The sequence below is a fragment of the Paramormyrops kingsleyae genome, unplaced genomic scaffold (genome assembly GCF_048594095.1).
Source record: "Paramormyrops kingsleyae isolate MSU_618 unplaced genomic scaffold, PKINGS_0.4 ups209, whole genome shotgun sequence".
Taxonomy (NCBI): domain Eukaryota; kingdom Metazoa; phylum Chordata; class Actinopteri; order Osteoglossiformes; family Mormyridae; genus Paramormyrops; species Paramormyrops kingsleyae.
In genome coordinates, this window is record NW_027326147.1 from 19,171 (window position 1) to 41,716 (window position 22,546).

General features: G+C 44.8%; 1 protein-coding gene and 1 long non-coding RNA gene across 4 annotated transcripts; one reads left to right on the plus strand and one right to left on the minus strand.

The window, feature by feature from the left end:
* Positions 1-7,349: 7,349 nt before the first annotated feature.
* Positions 7,350-10,158, minus strand: LOC140587398 (uncharacterized). 2 transcript variants are annotated; one of them, XR_011989108.1, is made up of 4 exons: positions 9,992-10,158; positions 8,579-8,653; positions 8,036-8,089; positions 7,870-7,937 (listed from the first exon to the last, which is right to left on the minus strand). It is a non-coding gene; the product is annotated as an uncharacterized lncRNA (long non-coding RNA). The 2 variants fall into 2 exon arrangements; XR_011989107.1 differs by lacking the exons at positions 7,870-7,937; positions 8,036-8,089 and adding an exon at positions 7,350-7,442.
* Positions 10,127-22,164, plus strand: LOC140587396 (insulin-like growth factor-binding protein 5). Of its 2 annotated transcripts, none has more exons than XM_072708651.1 (4): positions 10,127-10,939; positions 17,432-17,646; positions 17,741-17,860; positions 19,324-22,164. In XM_072708651.1, exons 1-4 carry the CDS (start codon positions 10,564-10,566, stop codon positions 19,459-19,461), a joined length of 849 nt encoding a protein of 282 aa, XP_072564752.1. In that variant the 5' UTR covers positions 10,127-10,563; the 3' UTR covers positions 19,462-22,164. The 2 variants fall into 2 exon arrangements, with proteins under 2 accessions (XP_072564752.1, XP_072564753.1); XM_072708652.1 differs by having other exon boundaries at positions 10,127-10,885.
* The last annotated feature ends 382 nt before the right edge of the window (positions 22,165-22,546 follow it).

Below are 22,546 nucleotides of genomic sequence, written 5' to 3' on the forward strand. Positions count from 1 at the left end.
AGGCTGCAACTGCAGTTGTTGTCTTCCTCAAACCTGGAACTGTTTGGTGATTCATCTTGACTTTTCACATACAGTAAAATCTATGTAATTGTAAAGTGGCCTTCTGTTTAGTTGTTAATGTATAAGATTTATAAGTACAATTTATAAGATGCACATGTGTATAAAAATTTGAAGAACTGTTTTTTGTTTTTGTTTTTTTTCTTTTGATTGCCTCAGTGAAGGGCCATGTTGGAGATGTTGACTGTGTAGCACCCCCTTCCTGCCTCCCCGGGAGCATAAAAGGGGTGCCCTAGGTTCGGCTCTGTGGTCTGGCTGAATCTCACAATGCAGTGCCTTCAGAGCTTTACTAACACAACGTTTATTAATTACAAAAACAGGAAAACAAAAAGGGCTCACAACAGAAAAGCAAATGCCTGTGTCTATCGCACCACACCCTTGCGATAGTGATCATAAGAAATCGCGAGCGCTAAAACCTTACAAAACAAAATACCTTAACTAGTATTATCCGGCGATAACCAACCCAGTATACCATTAGCTGTAATATACATCAAACCCCATATAGCAATCCGTATCACAAATGGACCCACGCACACACAACTCGCAACGATATATAGCACACTTTCAACATATAATGTCCACGTCCCCTCGATACAAGTTTCAATTCAACCGACAAGAACAGCTTAAGCTAAAATAAATGACAGACATTTATCGACAGCATTCTGTAAACATAAGCGCAATACTCCGGAGTATTCTAATATGAATGCTCTTATGGTGCAGGCCTGGACGAGGCTTGGGTGCGTTGAGGCCAAAACGGTAATGGCCGCTTCGCTCGGAGAGGGGGGGAAAAAAAACCCGCTCGTTACCTCCACTGGGTTTCCAGCTGGCTCTGGCAGGATTATCCACCAAGCGTCCTCCACGATACAGGAACTCCAACGAAGCCCGATGAACTTTGTGTGTCTCCGGTAACACAAAGCGCTATCGGGATCTCGTCTGTCCGGGACGGCGCAATCAGCCGAAACTGGCCCGTTTCAGATCAGCCAGTCTACCCAGCGCTTTACACAGGGTTCACAACCTTATAATCTCACCCCAACTCAATATATTTGTTTAATATATTTATTTAGTTATTGCCTAACTAAATAAATTGACACAATACTTTTCCTTCTGTACTCTGCCCAAAAAACAGCGATCTCTCTACCCTCCAGCCGTCTTCTCCCTGCCTCTCTCGCGCCTTTTTTTTTACCACATCCCCGCTTTTTTCCACACATCCCGCCCCATCTCTCCGTCTGATTGGGGTTCTAACACAGAGTGCCAATCATATTGCAGCCATCCTCTGACTGACAATACAGAGTAAACCTCAGCGAGTGTCTGCAAATGATTTACGGGCAAGCTTCAAATGAAGCTGAACAAACTTAAACTAAGCGGTAAAGCAACAACAAAAATCGATTAAAATATATTACCACGGGCTACAACTGTGAGGAAAGATATACTCTGTGACTTTCCACTGTGAAATTCAAACATGGGGCGAAATAATCAGTTTGCTTTATGGTGGGTGAAATTAAACAAATGTATAGCTCAATTAGTGTGCCGCAGATGGATTGGGGGTCGGGCTCTGTGGGAGCATGATGATGATGGTTATACTGAACTGTTGGAGGTTGCAAGCCAAGTTGCGAACCTTCGAACAAGGCATCTGCTAGGTTTCTGGCCCAAATCCAGGAAGGAGTGATGCTCTTAAGCCTTTGAGTGATGTATTTACTACAAATTTTTGAAAATATTATGATCTTCACTCACACAGTTCAGAGCCACACTTGAGAAACCTAACCCTAACTACATTTAACTGATGCTTTTATGTAAAGCAAATGTTTACCAATTGATATAAATGGATGTCTTACCGGACTGATTCAGGTTATGCACATTGGTGAAGGGAAGTACAGAGATGCCCTTCTTGGGCGCAAAACCCATCAATTCCATGTTTTTCTGACAGTAACAGGCTCCTCTGGGGTGGGGGGTCTCACAGCAAATTAGCAAATGAGTAGGGAGAGAGCAAGGCACAGGAAAAGAGGCCTGATCTGCCCGCTCTTTCGTCCAAGGATGGGGATGAAATGTTAATATACAGCCCACATTACACAACTTGCAGCAAAAACAAACAGTTTTCACAGTAGTGCTGAGCTGCGCTGTCCCCACGCTAGCCACAGAGCCAAGACCTTCCTCTCCACATGGAGCATAAACAGCTTTTCTTCTCATTTTTTTGTCCCCCATCCAGTGTTCAGAGGCTGACCCACGGAGCTCCATGCAAAGTGACGGTTAAAGGAACAATACACAGAACATGATCCAAGGTGAAAAACACATTTAATAAAAAAAGAAAGCGAAGCAATTCATTTTCAAATCTATGTGGACTGTATCGTGTGGCCATGTTTACTATTGGACAAAGCAGAGGAGGTCCAGGATTTCTTTGACCTGTCAGGCTCAAATTATCCTTAATTATTGATCGAATTATAGGTTGAATACAGTATCAGGTTAGCTGTAGAGCATGACCAACATGAAACAAAGAAGAGAGCCTCCAACAGCATCAAACCCTGAATGCGTGTTTCACTGGGCTTTCACTTCCCATGATGCCACAGGGTCCCCAACTCTCCTGGGATGCTACATCAGGCAAAACAATAGCATTCAATTGAGTGTTTAAGCTCACAGGCACCACTGAAAACAGTTGAAACAAAACTCATATCTCACACCTGAGGGAGCTGCCCTGACACTCACTGCACATAGAAGCCTTATGGTGATGACTCTCATGCAGAACTAGTTAAAAATGAGTAATGCTCGGGTCCGTCTAGCAACCCAGATAGAGAACTACTATCCCAAGTCAAAGGACTGACAGAGTGTATCAGTTTGTGGCCAAACCTGGCCAATGCACTGACATCAGGCAAGCCCCCAACTATTTTACAGAGGCAATGGTTTTTCTTAGCAAGATCTTCACAAACCTAAAGTAAGCCTCAGTCAGAACTCCACGTTCTTGAAAGGTCATCAATAATAATAATAATAATAATAATAATAATAATTCAGTTCCATTTATATAGCACCTTTCACAATCCCAAGGTCGTGTTATACAAAAAAAAAGTACAGGAGGAAGAGACGGAAGAGAAATACTCAAGGAAAAGAAATCTCTTTAATTCGGATTTGAAGGAAGAAAAAGAAGAACAGTTACAGAGTGATTGTGGAAGAGAGTTCCATAGTTTTGGGGCCATGACACTGAAGCACCTACCGCCCATGGTGGAAAGTCTAGTGCATAATGGCAAGGAGATTACTATTCGAGGATCAGAGAGGGCAAGAGGGTGAGTAAGGAGTCAAGAGTTGCCATTCTGACGTAGCAAGGAGCAAGGTTATGCAGAGCTTTATAAGTAAGAAGCAATATTCTGAATTTGATACAAGATGGGTGTGATGTGAGTGGATCATTTAGCGTGAGTGAGAACTCTAGCTGCTGAGTCCTGAATATACTGAAACTTTTGTATAAATTTTGCAGGAAGGCCAATGAAAAGGGAGCTGTAGTAGTCAATACGGGACATAATAAAAGCATGAATCAGAATTTGGGCATCAATACTGGACAGAAATGGGTGTAGATAAAATGGGTGGAGGTGAAAGAATACAATTTTGGAGAGGGATTTTATATGTAGGTCAAAGTTGAGTGTAGAGTCAAATAGTACGCTAAGATTTCTTATTATTGCTGCAGGTTTTATAGGGACAGTATCAAAACAGAGAATCTAGGGAATTTAGATACTAATGATTTTGGACCGACCAGTAAGACGTTTACCTGCAAGTTTTAAATCAGAGATGCAATCAGTCAGTGTATTGGGAAGGGAATCAATGGAGGAGTGTGTACTAAGATAAAATTGAATATCATCTGCATAGTGAAAGTTAAGGCCATATCTGTGAATGATTTGACCAAGGGGTAGGATGTAAATTAGAAAGAGGAGGGGCCTGATCCCTCACAACAGGAGAGGTGGAGGACTTATGTGGACCTAGTGTGATAAACAGTTGTCTGTTAGTAAGATATGACATAAACCATTGAAGGACATATGTCTGTGATGCCAACAGAAGACAGGCGAGAAATGAGTACATCATGGTTTACCGTGTCAAATGCTGAGCTTAAGTCAAGAAAGATGAGAATATTGAGAAAACCACAATTGGAAAACCAGAGGAGATCATTCCCACCACGCAGAAGAGCTGTATCAGTGCTATGCTGTTTACGGAAGCCAGACTGGAGTGGCTCATACGGTGCCTCACCATTAAGAAAGATATGCAGTTGTGAGTAGCTACAACTCTTTCAATCACTTTAGTCGGACAAGGAAGATTTGAGATAGGTCTGTAGCTAGAGAGAGATGATGGATCCAACTCAGGTTTTCTGAGGATAGGAGTAACTGCAGCAGTTTTGAGGGCAGAAAGGATAGAGCCGAAAGAGAGACAGTGTTTGTCACTGATGCAACTGCAGAAATGATTATAGAAGAACATGCTATAAGTTTAGGTGTAGGGGCCGGATCAAGCTGACAGGAGGAAGGATTAGACTTAAGGATACATTTGGAGAAAGCGATAGAGACAACAAGAGTAAAACAAGAGAGTTTAGTAATTGGAGTAGTACAGTCAAAGTTAACAGGGAGAAAGACTGAGAAACATGACGAAAATTATGATTCGGTTAATTTTGCCACCATTCTTGGGGAATGCTGGTACAGGAGGTCTGAGGAGTTAGTTATCAGTCCTAAAGAGTGTTCATGACCTAGACTTAGCACCACTTATGATGGAGGAGTAGAAGTTTGAGCAAGCAATATTTAGGGCATCCCTATACTTCTGGATGTGCTTGGTGTATAAAAGCATGTGCATGGTGAGACCAGTTTTCTCATAAAGGTATTCAAGACACCGGCCAGTGACCTTCATTATTCTGAGCTCAGGGGTGAACCAAGGACAATAGTAATTGGCTGAAATAAGCCTAGTCTATAGAGGAGCTAGATCATTAGTACCACCTGCATTTATTCGGTGTGGCCCCTGGTGCATGAGAGGTGTTCAGCAAGCTTTCGATTAGTGTCACCCTGAGGTGAAACATGGAGCAAATCCACTTTGACCACAATTCCAGAAACAGACAAAAACAGGTTTGCGAGTCAGCCCCAGAGGCACCGCCATCCAGGACACGTGGCACAGATCGTGGTGGGAACATGGTCACTGATGCATAGGAGGATTTTTCCAGAATTATACCTTCAAGTCAATATTCTCCGCAACAGACTCATGAATAAAGTTAAGTGAAATTTAGTCTTATACACATAGATGTAAACACGTACTGTATATGCTTTAACATAAAAGCATATACCGTACATAGTGAATTAAAAATTTAACATTTTAGTAGGCAATTAGTAGAGGCTGTAACATATCACAAGGTATCACATCAGTTTGTGGTAGGAATCCTGGGTACTTTAATTGGGCTAGAAACTAAGAAACATAGAAAAGGCTGTTTGCCAATGAGGCTACAGCAAGCTGAACTGCAGGTACGTGCAAAAGAGGATGCTGAGGGTGCCTGAGCTCCTGCCTGTTTTGCCCAAACAATTTAATGTGAACTTGTGCATGAGCTTCAATGGTACAGTGTCCCTTTTTTGACCTTTAAGCACCTGTCCATCAAAAAGTATCTGCACAGCCCTACTGAACTGTACTCATCGAACTCTGTAAAAGGCCTGTCATGAACTCGGGTGGTTCAGGCACGAGGACGAGGCATGGTGCAGGCAGGGAAGAGAATGTGGATGACCCACTTGCAGCTCAGACGACAAATGGGGATTTATTAAATAGAAAAACACAAACACGAGGGGTCAAAAGTAAACGGGATAAACAAAAAAAGTTAAGGCAACAAGGGGCGGGCAGGTGGGCAGGCAACAAAAGACCTCAAACAACATAAAAAAAAAAAAAACATCAATGACTTCAGCAAGAACAGAACTGGATCAGGAACTTAAATACAAAAACTAATCAGGGTAACGACACAAAAGGAGTGAGACATAGACAATTAACCAATCCGGGAGGGGCAGGGCAACGAGCAATCAGGTAAACACACAAGGGCAGGCACAAAAACAGGCAACAGCTGAAACTAATAATTAAACTCAGGGAGCTCTAACAATGAAACTAAGAAACAGAATCTACACTAAGGGAATAACAGACAGGTAAAAACACAAGCATGGACACAAAACATGAAACCAGAACTAAATACAAAAGACAAAGGAACAAGAAAACTCATACAAATGAAACACTAGGGAACAAAATACAAAAATAGAGGCAGGATTCAAACACAAGACAGAGGGGTGTACAGGCAACCATATGCTCAATGAGTTGAGCTATGCAGCTGACAGGTAATAGGGGAAAACACAAAGACTGACAACACGAGGGACAGGATGACCAGCAATGCCTGCTGGCCAAATGGGGAAGGGACACAGAGTGGGACAACAGGAGCTGACCCTGACAAGGCCATTCTTTGTAGCTGTGCCATTAGGTCCTGTTAGTGCTGCACTAATTTGAATCACAGTGTTTCTACAATAAAGAAGGAGGTGAACAATAGAAACAGATTCAACAGAATAAATCAAACCAACTGCCTGACTAATACTGGCTAATTAAAACCAAGCCAGGGCATTTGAAGCCATTCCTTGGGGAGAAGACTCTGTCTACAAAACCATAGAGTGTTTTGTTTCAATTTCTTGACACATGGGGAGGTGTCAGGCCGACCCTCATATGCTGCAGAGATGCAGCTTGGGACCTAATCCCAGGAAAATGAGCCCACTTTCTGTCCCTCTCCATCTGCGAGCCCAGGGCATTCATAAGGTCCCACATTATCGTCCTTGGCATTGCTTTCATTTGTTGCCTGACCCTGTCTCAAGCATGGAGCTCTGCCAGTTATAGCAGAGGACACCTTGAAGTGGAGTGGGCTAGATTTTAACTGTATGCAACCCCCTCCCTCCCCTCCTTTTTTCTGGGGTTTCGTTTCAGTCTATATGAGCTCTAATCCCCCTAAAGACTGATGTCCATAACAGTGAGGCATATATCTAAGTGTGTATAGAATAATTTCTGATTACAGCATCGATTCAGAAAATTGAATCATTAGTTTAGTAATTCCATAAACTGCCCGAAGGTCATGATTGTAGTTATTTATTTCAGTAAAATGAGATGCAGATGTACAGCCGCTGTACACAAAACACCCACATATTTATTTAACAATTGATGCATGACTGGCTGAGCACATGTATGCAATCACAGTAACGCAAACAGAAAACACGCTTTCTTATAAGCACACACTGGTTGTGTTTATACTATTATAAGACAGTGGAGAGTAGCTTCACCTCCCAGTTCCTGATAATATGGCCCACATTGCAGGACAGCTCAGGGGCACTTTCTGACGATGAGGAATAGGAGTCATCTATTTGTGTGGGTGTCTGTATAGAGAGAGAGGGGAAAGACGGATAAATATTTATAAATGGAGTAAATGCTTCGGACAACAGTGTAACCAGACTTGGCGAGCTGGAGGCTGGTGTTTCTGAAGCGGGAATGGTCCCGGTTTTATTTGATTTATGTCTTTTATTTGTATATTTGTCTTTGTGGATTTTAGCTTTCTGAAGAGCAGAGTAGCTCACTGTACAACAAGGCAGTGCTCGATTACGGCAGATTTAATAAGTGATAGATGCCGTGCTTTGACACAAAGACAACAGTTCCTCATAGTGCAGATAAAAGCCAAAACATGGCCAAGGAGATCCATGTATGAGAGAAGGAAGCCATCCAGAGGAGACGGCTACTTTTCAGGCTTCAGCATGAACGCACTACACAAATGCATGGCAGGGAACATGAAGAAGTCAGAGATATGGTGTTTTGAAGTCTGTTTGAGGTGGGGGGAGGCAGAGGCTCCAAGGTCTCTGGTGTTAGGAATAATGTTCCTGTGAGGAAGACAAAACCAAAACACAAAACATGTTGCGTGGAGTTCATTCACGTCCAGATTACATTAATGTGTTTGGTTTGAAGTCTTAGGCTTCACCTTCTGTGTGAGTCCCTGACGTAGAAGCGACTCTCTAACCTCAGCAGGATTCCACTAAGGGAATAAAAGTAACCCGGAAGAGAGGGATGTATAAATTAGGTGGAGTGGCAGGAAATTAAAGAGGTCACAGGATGTGTCTGCATAAGGCTTCTGCTTAACAGACCAGCAAGTGGCCCCCTGATGTGGGAAGTGCAGCTCTGAGCTGCAATCACCCGCATGGTTTCTCCAGTGTGATTCAAGTAATTTCCACGGCATGTTTATCTCCTGTCCACGGTAAAGTCCAACATGCCAAATGGGAACATTCTAAGGCTTTGAACAGATGGGGCCCAATCCAAGCACCAACATGTAACAGGATTCAGACTGCTCTGTGTCAGGATGTGGATTCAGGAAGTGAGCTTTGAATGACTGACTGAGGAAAACGATCCCATCTAATCCAATGCACCATACCTGCTGGCCCCTCATTCCTGAGCTTTCTGAAGGTGACATATAAACTGCTCGTGGTCTGTGTTTCCCATATTTCTCTGTTTAGCTGTACATTATTACCTTCTTGTGTCCATCCATCTTCTATCTGTTTCTCTCGTGGGGGGGCTGGAAGACCAGCTACTTCTCACTGGGAAGCTGGGGGGATGGTAGAGTCTTCATTTTATTATTTCCTCAACAGACCATCATAAGCAGTTGTACTGCAAAATAGATTTAGCAGATATCAATTATCAGCTAAATTATTTACAGTTTCTGTAAGTTATGAACATCGCTATGAATTTTCAGAGTAAAAAGTTGGATGAATTGTGTGCATATCACACATCCCCTACTTTCTAGCGAATCCCAGCTGGTAACAGCACCTTCTAGTGGCTGTGCGCTTATAAAGTCAGAGTTTTTAAAAGGACGCCGCACAAGTCTCTTAAAGAATTAATACTACTGTGCTTAAAATCAAACTGTGTCACATACGGAGCATGAAATAGGTCAGATCTGCTATATGCAATTTTCCGTTTACTTAAGTATATGAACGCCTTTTATCAATTTAAATGATCGACTGTCTGCTTCGGCATTAGAAACGGGGTCTTGCATAACAGACACCACGAACTGATGTGAAATGAAAAGCCGCACTTACTGTAAGAAGGCGCCACAAAAGGACTACGGCCTCACTGACACGTAAAAACGGATGACTTTATAGTGCACCGAGCGCCTGGCGCGCACAACGAAATGTACTAGCAATGTGCATACACACATGCATACATACATACATACATACATACATACATAGTAATCAATATAGTATTGAATAAATGTAGAAACTATAAACATTAGAAATATATATTTCACCGAGACAATATTATAAATAAGCCTGTCACATATCGGACTGCTGATGTAAGTAGCCATATAAACATAAAGTGCATAGGCGATATATGAATGTATTGCACTGCAGTTTATTGAGAAACTCAAAATGCAGTAATAGTGCAGAGGGGTCAGTCAGTCCAGCAATATTCATTTTTAAATTGTCGGTGGAGGTGAGGTAGTGTGCCACACAAAGGTTGCTCTACTTATGTCCACCTTTCATTCTCAGACCACAACAGAAAATTGAAAGATATACGAGCCGTTTCGCTGTAGTGTGCTCGAATAACTTGCGCAGTGCGTGGGAAATGATTAATATCGTTTGTATGTAATTTGTTGTGAAAATATGAAGATGCCTAAACATCCCATTTAGGACGCTGCGCACATTAATGTCTTGGCCAAGATTTAAAAACAGCTACTTTTTTAAGGGTCATGCCTAAGGAAGCGTGTTTTCTGCGTTTCTTTATGCAATATAATAAGCAGGATATCATGCTTAAAACGATCCTCAACAGCCAAAGTGAGACTATATTGTTGCCTTTTCCCGTAAGAGTTTATAAAGATCTAAGCTGGTGTCATCAGCAGATGTAGTTGCTTCGCCGTCATCTAACAGCAGCATGTAAAACATACCGATCGTCCGTGTGTTAAAACGGCTTCCCTGGTTTCTCACAGCGAACAACCCTCGGCATCACGTCTAACCTCCAAACGTATATGAACGATCCCACAGCGAGGGGATGGAGGGGGGGCTGGAAGTGAGCCAGGACCCGCCCTGGAGCCGCCACCTTACGAGGAGGACAAGTGCGCCTCCCTGCACCCATGCTTGGTGTATTCATCTGGCAGGTTTTAAAAAGGCAAGCCTACTCTGGAGAGGATCAGACTGTCTGCAAAACTTATCCAGAGGGGACTGTGTCATCAACCGGGAGCTGCTTACAGAGCGGCAGGGACATCAGCTCTGATAACCCAGCAGAAACGCTAAAGGACATTATCGCGTGCGAGTTATCTCTCCGTTGCATTGAGTAATCAGCCCAGCTGGGTGAATCTACCAGGTGGACAGCCGGTGCTGTTGGATGCCGTATCTCTCACAGAAACTCCAGCTCTGATTCCCGGAGATAGCTCGGCCAGCAGTCTTCTTCTCAGTCCTTTGATCTACTAATAGGCTACAGCGGAACATTTCATTTCCTTTCTTTTTGCCGAAGGACATCATGACAGTCGGGTTTTGTCTGCTGCTGGCTTTCCTATCAGCACTATCTCGGTGCCTGGGCTCATACGTGCCCTGTGAGCCGTGCGACCCGAAGGCGCTGTCCATGTGCCCCCCGGTGCCGCTGGGCTGCCAGCTCGTCAAGGAACCGGGCTGCGGCTGCTGCCTGACCTGCGCCCTCGCGGAGGGACAGGCTTGCGGCGTCTACACCGGGACGTGTGCCCATGGGCTGCGCTGCCTGCCCCGCAGCGGCGAGGAGAAGCCGCTACACGCCCTGCTACACGGCAGGGGACTGTGCACCAACGAGAAGGGATACAAGCCTATAGGTGGGTGCGGAGCAGGGGGTCTGTGCGCCAACGAGAAGGGAGACAACCCCGTAGGTGGGTGCGGAGCGAGAGGTTTGGGTGCTGCTTGAGGTTAAATGCGCAAACTCAAAATGAGCCGCTGCGATTGCACTTATTCGGGGAGCAGGTTCACCCCAGACAGCCGCTCTTCAGGGTATTTTACATGCCCGCCTTTTGCAAATGTAGGCTACTTTGCATGTGTCTTTTTTGCGGAAATTCGTGCAGTGACGATTCTTTTCCCACTGAATTTCCTCCCGTAAAATATTTATCAACGATTTCCCTCCAAGCCCCAATTGGTTGAAAAATGAGATCGAATTAACGAATTGACAGCGATTTTAAGGAAAAATGGACGCATAATGAACATATAACCCAGAGTTTTGGGTCCCGCAGATTCGCGAAGCAACAAACGGGAGAATTGCGAGGTATAAAACTGTTTAAAGACGGGATAGTATAGCTGTGTGGTCAGCGTATAAAGATGTGCAGCACAGGGCATACAGACCAAGATGTAAAGCTGTGTAGACTGTCTAAAGGTGTGTAGACGGTGGACCGATGAGCATGGCATAAAGCGGACGCTGTCCGTACTGCTCACAGTAGCACCGCTCTGCAATTGTCTACTCAGGTTTACCGAATTTCCTCACGATACACACACACCAGGCATCCAGATGTTGCCGGCCTTTTGTGAGACTTAGAGACTGTAGATTTTGTCACAGTCAGGGATCGTGATGTGAAAACCATCGTGCGTCTCCCTTTCATACCAGCGTTGTCTTAGGGAAACGAGAGAGACAAATTGGTGAACTGTGATTGCGGTTTCCTTTTTTAAAAATAAAAATAAATAAATAAAAATAAAAAATGACACTATCTTCCCCACCTGTTAACTGGCTTAATTTCTCGGAGACTGGCATTACTGGGATTAGGTTCGGCAGCTGCCCTGTACACAACAGTCTGTATTTCGCAGCTGGATACTTTTCAGTGCTTTTTAGTGGCATATCAAAGGTGTCCTTTTGGGAGTAAGATTATCGGTTTGGAGGTTGTGTGTGGGGGTATAGGGGGTAAGAGGACTGTCAAATTAAAAAGCATAAATGGTACTGTGTAAGTAGGCTACATGTAAAGATCTGATCATGTGACAAGTGTCTTTTTTCCTCATTATTTCCAAATGAATACATGTGTGTATGTGCTTTTTTCCCACTGGGATTACTGCCTGATTTATATCCTTTACATGTTACTATAGTTAGAGTAGTTAGTTGAATGGTTATCAGGCCCAAACAGGCCACTTGCTGAAGATTCCTGCCCCCTCCCCCCCATGGGTAGGAGTGGGGTGGGTCCATAATGTGAGACCAGTGTTTCACGTGCGCTGTGGTGTGTGCAATTGAGGTTGTGGGAAGGGTTGCTTCCCACCTGCGGGGCACAGACAACTGCGCACAGCTGCATGTCACGCCGGGGCCCCCCACACCAAGCCGCTGCCAGCGCTGGTACCTCCACGGTAACCCCCCTGGTAAGGGAGTATTCTGGTCTAAGGCACCCCCTGTTGCCAGATTGGTGGGCACAGAGTCGTGCTATAGTGACTCAACAGAATAGCTCTGCAGGTCTTCTGTGAAGAGCTGTCCATCAGGCCATGGGTGAATTTAGATCAGTGCCTCTCATTTCCTGTGGGCTACTGTTTCAACCCAGATGTACCAGCTGCATGAAGAAAGACAGGGCATAGTCAGCCATGAGCTTCAGGGTGGGGGGATGGGTAACCAGGTCAGGATTAAGATAGACCCAGTCCAGGTGTTTTTCAGAATTTATTCAAGATGGTGGCAGAAACAGACAGAAGGAGCCCAACACGTCAGGAAACCTCAGCAAATCAGGAAAGATTGCTTTACATGCCTTCTCCTTGCCTGCTTGCTTCCTGTCTGCCATCTCGGATTATGATCTGAAGTTGCAGCTGTGCGGCAGCTCACCCCTCTGCTCTCAGCACCAACAGTGACTGTGCGCTGGCTCCAGGGAACTCTGTAGACAGAGCATGGTGCTGATGTCTTTTTTCTGTAGACACCTGGGCCTATATTCACAAAGTATCTTAAAGCTAAAAGTAGCTCTTAAGTTGCCTATTTAGGAGAAACTCCTAAATAGGCAGTTCTAAATTTGAGACTTTTTTTTGACTAAGAGCAATTTAAAAAGCCCCTTAGAGCTAAAAGTAAAACCTAAGTTTGGGAGAACTAAAAAGTAGTCAAGAGAACTCTTAAATCACTAAGACCAATTCATAAACAGTCGCAAAATGGCTGCTGTTAATCCACGTTGCAATGTCTTGGCAACATTAAACGAATGCTGAATTACTTAAAGGATACTGCTTCAGTCAGGAGGGATTGTTGTGGAGCTTGTGAGGGATGCAATAACATCTCCAAGAAACCGAACCAACCTAATAATATACAGTGGAAACCGCTTATAGTGATCACATCTCTCTGGGTGAAATTGATCTCTATAAGTGGATGATCTGTATAACCATTTTTTTTCTTTTTCTTTATGTCTCAAGCTGAAAAATAGGAAATAAAATAGACAGCGTCGCTATGTACTGAATTTTATCGACTGAATTTTAATACAATACAGCTGTTTTAAACCCTTTTCAAGCTGAACTTTTCATTACTGAACAATGTATAATTCAAATATGCTATAATACATTATTGTACATAAAATATATGTTATTGTGGTTTCGCTGCTGCATCTCTTTGGCTTGGTTTTGGCAGTTTATCATAAGCTTTGCTGAGTCTATATTAGTCATTGAGAGAAAATTACTTTCTTTTTCCCGTCATGTTTTATATGAACGCAGCATTAGCCCCAGGTAGCTAACTAGAAGCAGACGGGTTACCGCAAGGCAAAGTAGGGTGATCAAAATAAAGTAAAAAAAAAAAAACATAGTTTTAATTTTTCCCACATGTTCTCATGTTTCAAAAGACCAAAAATGATCACTGTAACAGATTACTTGGTTACTATAAGCAAATTATTTAAGCAGTATTTGTACAGGAATGATTCTGTCCCAAGCTTTTTGATCCATATAAGTGGATCATATAAACGGGATGTTGCGAGAACCCCATGGTTATTGCAGGCAAGCTCGTGCATGAGAACTGACGTCATCCATAGTGACAGAGTCTTACTCTTAGCTTAGGAATTGGCTCTTTTCCTAACTAAAAGTTGCTCTCAGCCACATCGTGAATAGATTTTGGGAAAAAGCTCTTAGTTAAAAATTTTTAGTGTGATAAAGGAGTGCTCTTAGTGGCAGGGGCGCCGCTAAGGGGGGGAAAGTTGGGACAATTCTAAGGGCCCACGCCCTTTAGGGCCCCCCAGAGATCTGCTTTATTAATAATAAGTTACCGTAGGGGGGCCCAACCTCATATTTTGTCATAGGGCCCAAAATTGCTAGCGGCGCCCCTGCTTAGTGGTAAGATAAAATGCTTTGCAAATACAGGCCCTGGGAAAGGATGTTCTGGGAGGGCACTCGGGAGGCCAAACCTGCTATCAGTGATTGGTCTGAAGGCCCTTTCTTGTGCCTACAAACAGCTTGAGCAGTGGCATCAAAGCTGCAGTTCGGCTTGTCACGGAGAAGAGTGCCTCATGTTTTCACCTGTCACATCATATCCGATAGAGAGAAGTAGGTCTGGAGATGCCCTACCTATATGGGGGAATGCAGTAAACACAGTTGCAAATGGGATGTGTGCCTGCTTGGACACCCAGGGCATCGCGGGTAATGGCTCACATCGCAGCACGCTCTCAGCACGGAGCGCCTGCCTGCTGCTGAGCTTTGAGTGGGCTCACAGATGGTCACCTTGGCGCTTCTGCCAGCTCCGGATATCAGCAGGTGCATGGCGTACCACTGGGCCAAGGAAATGCATTGTGGGAGAAACCACAGTGGTTGTTCAGCGAGGATTCTGAAGTGCAGCTGTCTCCCTGGTCAGGACCAAGCAGGGTGAATCTGCACTCCACTACTCTGATTTAGCTCTGGCCGCTTTTTCCATTGCAAGTTTGACCTGGGTAGGAGATCTAGGAGTAGATCTGGGATGGACCTGTTGGAGGTCCCAGTAGAGGCAGTCTCTGTGAGGGATATGAAAAGCCAAAAAGAATTTTTATGAGCATCTGATGGTCCAAACAATTGATACCATGAAGGGAGTTCGTTTTGAGCTCTGCACCCCACCACACTGAGCTGGAGAGCCAGCCTGGTCGGCATCCCTTACAACCTTTTTCCCAAAAGACATGGACTGCCAGCTCCAGGTGGCAGTAATGAGCAGAGAGCCAGTCGGACTTTGGTAACCTGGGGAGCTAAAAGCATATGGAAGTAGGGCTTAAGGTAGGAAAGATGAGCCTGATCCGGGGCGCCTGCAGGCGGCCCCCATGCTATGCCTGTGAACCGCATAGTCCAGGGCTGTCCAACAGGCACTGTGCGCTGAGGGCCCAGAGCCAGGGACAGCACTGTGGTATGTGGTTTTCACAACACTGAGGCCAGTGTTTGCTTGATGCTGGCATGCAGATTTTTTCTCAGGATGCTTTACTGTTGCAAAAGAAATGCCAATCAATCAAGCAATGACTTTATGAGAGCACTCTGCTGGTGAGGAAAGGGGTGTTCCTACTTTAGAGGTCCAGAGCAGTGTGGAGGAGATGGTCAGGACCTGCTCACAGCTGAGGTTGGTGGCAATTTATCTAGTAGAGCTTCCTGCCTACTCACGTCAGGAAGTCCTAGTGTTTGACATTTAAAATCCTTCATGGGCTGGTAGAGTTCTAAGTCATGTACAGCTGGAACACTCCATAAACATCATCAGCTCACTGTTTGGAAATCCGTGCTGTGCCTCCGCCCCAGTGTGCCTCTCGGTGTGAGTGAAGTGTGAAGCTTTTAAGCCATGCATCCCTTGGGTGAGGGAGGGGCCAGGGGGCGTAAACGAGTGCTGTGCATGCTCTAGGACATGCCGAGCATAGCTTCTCACACCATGGTAATGCTAGATATGCATTTTTGCCAAAAGTTGTATCTGGTGATGCTGAAACCAAACCGTCTGAGGGGTTTGCAGTGTGGCTCAGATGTCGATGGCCATCGGAGCAGTTTTTACGGCTGCTGTACGAAAGATCCGGCACAGATTACAAAAAGGAGGCTGGATCAGTTTTCTTGACCCGGCTTAGGAAGTAAGGAACTTTAAGATATTCATGAAGTTTAATTGCCCAGCGTGAGAGTTAATATTTAAAGAGGGGATCAGGTACGCTTCTCCTCCACCATCCAGCAATGGCTTGATGGAAACTTCAGAAGGAGCAGAAGACGTGGGTATGCACTGACTCACACCTAGGCACTGACACACACGTAGGTACCAACATATGCAAAGGCACTGACATGGGTAGGCATTGATTCACACATAGGCACTGACACACATGTAGGCACTGACACATGCATAGGCACTGATTCACATATAGGCACTGACCCATACACACATGCCGACACTGACACACACACTCCCATATTGACACATATCCTTGCACTGATACACACACGCGCGCACACCCGTACTGACCCACACACACTCCCAGCCTGACGTACATGCCTGCACTGACCCTCACACACTCCCAGATTGACACATACACCCACACTGACACACGCATGAAGCCCACAGCACCTTCCCCTGAATGCTCAGGGTCCTGCCTGCAGCGGTTGCGGCATGTCGGGCCTGGAGCACTTGTTATTTATAACATCAGGGCTGTGCTGCATGACGCGGTGACCCAGACGGCAGAAGGGGACAAAGTCATGCGACGCCGGATTCATTTCAAAGTCCAGCCCCCCGCCCCCCGTAGACGCACTTGTAGAGACAGTTCACAGAGTCACCCGCGTCCCTCATTCTGCTAAATCAGCAGCTGCCCAGCCCCACTGTCTCTGATGTCCTCCTTCACCTGGATAAAGTTACCTTCCAGTCTGGGACCTACCGGAACCTGCCGTTGCCATGGCGTCATACTTCTGTGCCGTCACAGGGCTGAGAGCTGTTAGATATCTCTGTAGGAGGTCAGGCTTGCACTAGAAGACCAAACAATGAATTTATGTTCCATTTTTCCTCTTTTTCTTGGTAATTTAGTCTGTTGGTAGTTCTGTATTATTGTTTTTATAGTATATAAAAAATCATTAGAAAGAACCCCCTCCCCCCCTTCCAAATGACAGAGAGAATGTGAGTCTGTGTACAGTATAGGTTTGTAAATGATGGCAGATTGTTTGGGTTTCAAAGCTGTTAAGGATAAATAAATGCCAAGGCACCCCCTGCTGGTGAGAAATGCCCTCCATTTACACCAGAGGGTGTCCTGCCCCTCCATGTGTCAGCATGCTAATTAACTTAATTGGATTAGTATTTCTACCAGTTCTAATGCCTCGTTTTGTAGGACAGTCAAACAGGTATTTGATTTTTTATTGAAGTGTACTTACCCTGATACTAAATCCTAATACTAGAAAAAGATTCTTCACACTCGTTTGCTGTGTATACTCAGATATGCATAGCTGTGAGTATGGTGACACAGGCTGTGTCCGACTCCTCCCCGCAGACCACGAGTCACGTGAGCATGAGAACACGGGCCATGCTGAAGCACCGGAGAACTCATACCTCCTCGCAAAGATGCCACTGCTCCCTAAAGACCACATGACCAGAAAGAAGGCACAGGCCGTGCAGAATGACCGCAAGCGGCAGCAGGGCAAGTCACGGTCGGTGGGGCACGCGGACTACTCCCTGCTGGGTGGCGACAAGCTTGTGAGTGAGCTGGTAAGTGCTGGCCAGGCTGCGTGGAAGTGAGGGGGCGTGGCCCACTGCCCACACCCTGCAGAGTGATGAGGCCTGTCCCCATTCTGCTCCTCAGGGCCCCTGCAGGAGGAAACTGGATGGGATCATCCAGAGGATGAAGGACACATCACAAGTGATGGCCCTATCCCTATACCTCCCGAACTGCGACAAAAAGGGCTTCTTTAAGCGCAAGCAGGTATGCACCCATGCATTGCACGCTACATACTACAGCATGCTGTCGTTAAGGCTGCGATCAAGGGCTGGAGTGCAAGGATCTGAACCAAGCAACTCCATTACCCATCAGGATGTTCTATCACTCTCCCCATAAGGCGGCTCTGTTACCCATCAGGCCATACGACCGCTCTTCCCATTCTCATGTGACTGCAAGTACAATGATTTGACCTCCAAATCATAGCAATCCTTCACACAAAGCAATCCTGTGTAGTTTTTGGCTACAGAAACAGGTGTGGATCCTGCTCCAGTGAAATAACCGTCCATCAGTTAGTGTGTTTACTGGTCTTGTATATTTTTGTATTGACAGTCATGCGATATTCCCTTTGAAACATACATTTTGCAATCTTTTGAGTAGCGCTGGGCGGTATACCCATTCATCCGGTATACTCATTATAATTTCCTGTATGGTATGAATTATTAATACACCACCATACTGTAGCATAGCTGAAATGATAGCTGTGATTCTGTGTATAATATATAAAAATATTTTGAAATAATGAAATAGTTAATCATGAGTCAAGTGCTGGGTATGTCGTTTACGACATAGTATTAATATTTATAAATGTTTGTGTTTGGAAAGTTGCAGTGACATGCATAATTTTATTTTGAAAAGATAATGGATTAGCCACAGTATACCAGCCATTATTTGGACTGCTGAACATGTTATGTTTTATTACTTTTTAAATTTATTTTTAATTCTTAATTTATTTTTTGCAGAGTGTATATCACTCACATTGTTTTACATGCAAACAATGGACTGGTCTAAGATGGCACCACACTCATCGCCCCTTGGCCTGTAGCTGGAGACTTGCTTGTCATGTCTAGTAAATATATATCTTTGTCTCATCCTATAAAGCGGCCCCTTATCCCATCAGGGCATGTGATCGTTCTCTCCATAAAGTGACCCCATTTTGTGATAGTTCTCTCCATAAAACCGGTACCCATCATTCCATGCAATCACTCTCCCCCTAAAGCTGCTTTATTTCTTATTAGGCCATTAGATTGTTCTCCCAATAAAGCGGCTCCATTACCTATTAGACCATGCAATCACTCTCCCCCTAAAGCAGCTCCATTTCCTATCAGGCTGTGAGATCGCTCTCCCTGTAAAGTGGCTCCATTTCCCATCAGGCCGTGCGATGCGATCCCTCTCTCTGTAAAGTGACTTTGTTACCTATTAGACCATGTGATCACTCTCTCTGTAAAGCGGCTCCATTACCTATTAGACCGTGTGATCGCTCTCCGCATAAAACGGCTTCATTTCCCATTAAGCTGTCTGATCACTCTCCCCATGAAGCGGCTGCGTGTCCCATTAGGCTATGTGATCGCTCTCCCAGTAAAGCGGTTCTGTTTCCCATCAGGTTGTGCTACCTCTCATGGGTGCTCCATGCCCATCAGCATTTCACTAACCCCTTCCTTCCCCCACAGTGTAAGCCTTCCCGTGGACGCAAGCGAGGGATCTGCTGGTGTGTCGACAAGTACGGGGCGCAGCTGCCCGGCACAGACTACAACGGGGGCGATGTGCAGTGCAAGGATCTAGAAAACACCGGAAACACCAATGAGTGAGGATTCCCGGCCCCGCCCAGCACAATCACTGCCCCTTCCCCACCTTGTCTTGCTCCGCCCCCTCCTCCCATGCAACACTTTGACATTTGAGATGCAAGAGAGACAAGGAGAGCAAGAATGAAAATGAAAAACGAGCGCCGGCATGGAATGCCAGCTGGGTGGCTCCCCGACTCTCACTGCTGGATGCGGGTCCGTACAAACAATTTGTCGAAATATGTAGAAATATTCATTTATTTTTATAGCAGCTGGGGTTTCAGCACCGGACTTTTTCTTTGCAAACTAAGCTAACAGAACACAAGGCACTAAGAGATAATGTCTGTCTGTCTCACTGATGATACCGTTATGTTTGAGATCATAGCAGTTCTGTACATAAGAATGATTTGTTATCTCAACACACACACATGCACACACGCAAGCAGATACATACTGACTCACGCATACAGTACAGATACAGTTCTTACTCTCTCATGTCTGATCGTCACTTGGTTGCTTTGCAGGAAACCTCATTTTCAGGACAACGCTTGATGAGACCGTTCAGGTCTGCAAATGCTAGATATATTTTAGAGATAGTAATGCAGGGGTGTGGGTGCAGGGGCCGTGGCTGTGTGAGCTTGAGGGCACCCTACTCTTAGTGATGTGGGAGGGGGGGGTTTATGTGCAGGCACCAGTTGTGCTTCCTGTTACACTTACACCCCTGTAACTGATTTGCATCCTTTGTTTTACAAGTTTCCACTCCTGCAAACCCTACATTCAAATTGGTGGCTTGGAGAGGCCCTGCTCTTGCTCTCGCTCATAGCACTTACTGGGGTGGATTTCAGCACAAATAAATAAATAAGAAGATCTGCATTATTCCTGCCATCTTGCCACAAGATGGCACTGTGTCGGGCCCTCTACCTGCTCCCCACCTGTTCCTGAACTTTTCCACGACATGGCCCTGTGTGGGGCCCTCTGTCTGCTCTCCATGTGTTCCTGCCTTTTTGCCACAAGATGGCACTGTGCAGGGCCTTCTGTCCACTCTCCACATGTTCCTGCCACTTTGCCACTTGATGGCATTGTGCTGGACCCTTTGCCTGCTCTCTGCATGTTCCTGCCACTTTGCCACAAGATGGCACTGTGCTGGACCCTCTTCCCACTCTCCACATGTTCCTCCACTGCGAGGTTCACCTGCATACCAGCACACCCCTGTTGGGCCTTTGGTGCTGTCCCATATGTAAATTTCAGTGCCTTCCCTACACACAAAAACATTTCAATGTGAATTTGCATAGAAAATGAGGATTTAAAATTTAAACAAAAAAATAAATGAAAATAGTGATGCTAAACCATTACCTGCAGCTGTGTGGAGAGATGTGAGTTTTCCCCTCATGGAAGCACATTGCCGTCAGTGACAGCAGTGATGAACCTTCAAGGTTTGAGAAACATTACCAGCAGAAATGCCCCCGCCCCCCCAGCACTCAAGCCACCCCCATGCTCTTGGTTACATATTTTATTTAGCTTTTCAACTCCCTTCTCTGTAAAAGGAATCTTCCCTGTTTGTGTCTAATCAACCACAAGATGTGAACGCTACTATAAAGTACTGTGTTTCCAAAGTAGCCCAAAATCCAGAATTGTGACAGGCCTCAGGGGGTCTACGCAGGATATATTATTGGGTTACAGTGAATGAGCAGGAAAAGGTCAGATTCTGCAATGGAAATACACCACCTCATTTTCTCAGCCCACTGACAGAAGCTAGCTCGTAAATGATTTAATATAACTATATTCAAAACGGGCTTTGATTAGCATGGCACAGACACATGCAGTACCTGGAACAGGCCGTGACTTGGGGACAGCTCCAAAGGTCTCCCCTGTGACAGAGAGTCATCTCTAAGGCCAGGAGGCCCTACCCAGGCACATCACACATATGATTTAAATACTACTATCATAGACACACAAAGGAGCGACTGGAAGCTGGGAGCCAGGGACTGCTAGGCGGGGACCAAACTGCAATCTGAGACACCTCACTCAGACCCCCGCTCGCTCACTCTCTCTTTCTCACTGGACATGACATCCGACGTACCTCCAAGGCTGAGCTATCTATTGGGCCTTGATTTAAGCTCCTATAGCTGTAACAAACTAGTGGAGACATCCTGAAAATGTGTCCCTATTAACCAAGGAAAATGCTCTGGTCCTGAACTGTGTGACCTATTCCATTTTTACTGACGGGAGAAGGGGACAAAGGACAGAAAGTCAACTTTCATGTAAAAATCCCATCTTGGTACAAATCAGATTCAAAAAGGAAATATCAGGTAACCTCATTTGCACTTTCTGCCCTGTCAAATGTCATGTCAAAACCGAACCTCAAAGTTGCACCATTATATTCTCCATATTGCAGTCCTTGTTATCTGGCTCATTCTGAGCGTTCCACCTTGTTATGTTAGTGCAATGTTCACAACTTTTACTATAGCAGTACAATCTCAGTACAGCAGTGAAGAACTGCTTGTTATATCAGCACCGGACGTAAACTCTGTGGAAATAAAAAAATCACGACCATGATAAAATCCAGCTTTTGGAAACTTCTAATAAACTATTATGGAAAAAATCTAATTATTAAGAAAGTGAATATCACTGTGTAATATTTATTCATTTAACTCATAATTTATGTACTCTCAATCTTTGTCTTTTTTCTATGACAAAGCATTTATTTAAATAAAGTTATGTATTCATTTACTGGTTGTTTTATCTTGTGTCCTTTTTGAACACTGTCAGGGGGTTCATTGACATAAGAACATAAGAAATTTACAAACGAGAGGAGGCCATTCGGCCCATCAAACTCGTTTGGGGAGAACTTAACTAATAGCTCAGAGTTGTTAAAATCTTATCTAGCTCTGATTTAAAGGAACCCATGGTTTTAGCTTCCACTACACTAGCAGGAAGACTATTCCATACTCTAACTACACGCTGTGTAAAGAAGTGCTTCCTCAAATTTGTTTTAAAATGTTCTACCACTAATTTCCACTTATGGCCACGAGTTCTAGTATTTAGACTAATATTGAAATAGTCATTTGGCTGAACAAAGGTGGGTGTTGTATCCCAGCTGTCCAGACCCGTT

Bases quoted from the DNA above. Each gene is read 5' to 3' on its own strand.
- LOC140587396 (XM_072708651.1), top strand. From the start codon at position 10,564: ATGACAGTCGGGTTTTGTCTGCTGCTGGCTTTCCTATCAGCACTATCT. The intron at 17,647-17,740 runs GTAAGTGCTGGC...TCTGCTCCTCAG, and splicing joins ACAAGCTTGTGAGTGAGCTG to GGCCCCTGCAGGAGGAAACT. The intron at 17,861-19,323 runs GTATGCACCCAT...CTTCCCCCACAG, and splicing joins GCTTCTTTAAGCGCAAGCAG to TGTAAGCCTTCCCGTGGACG.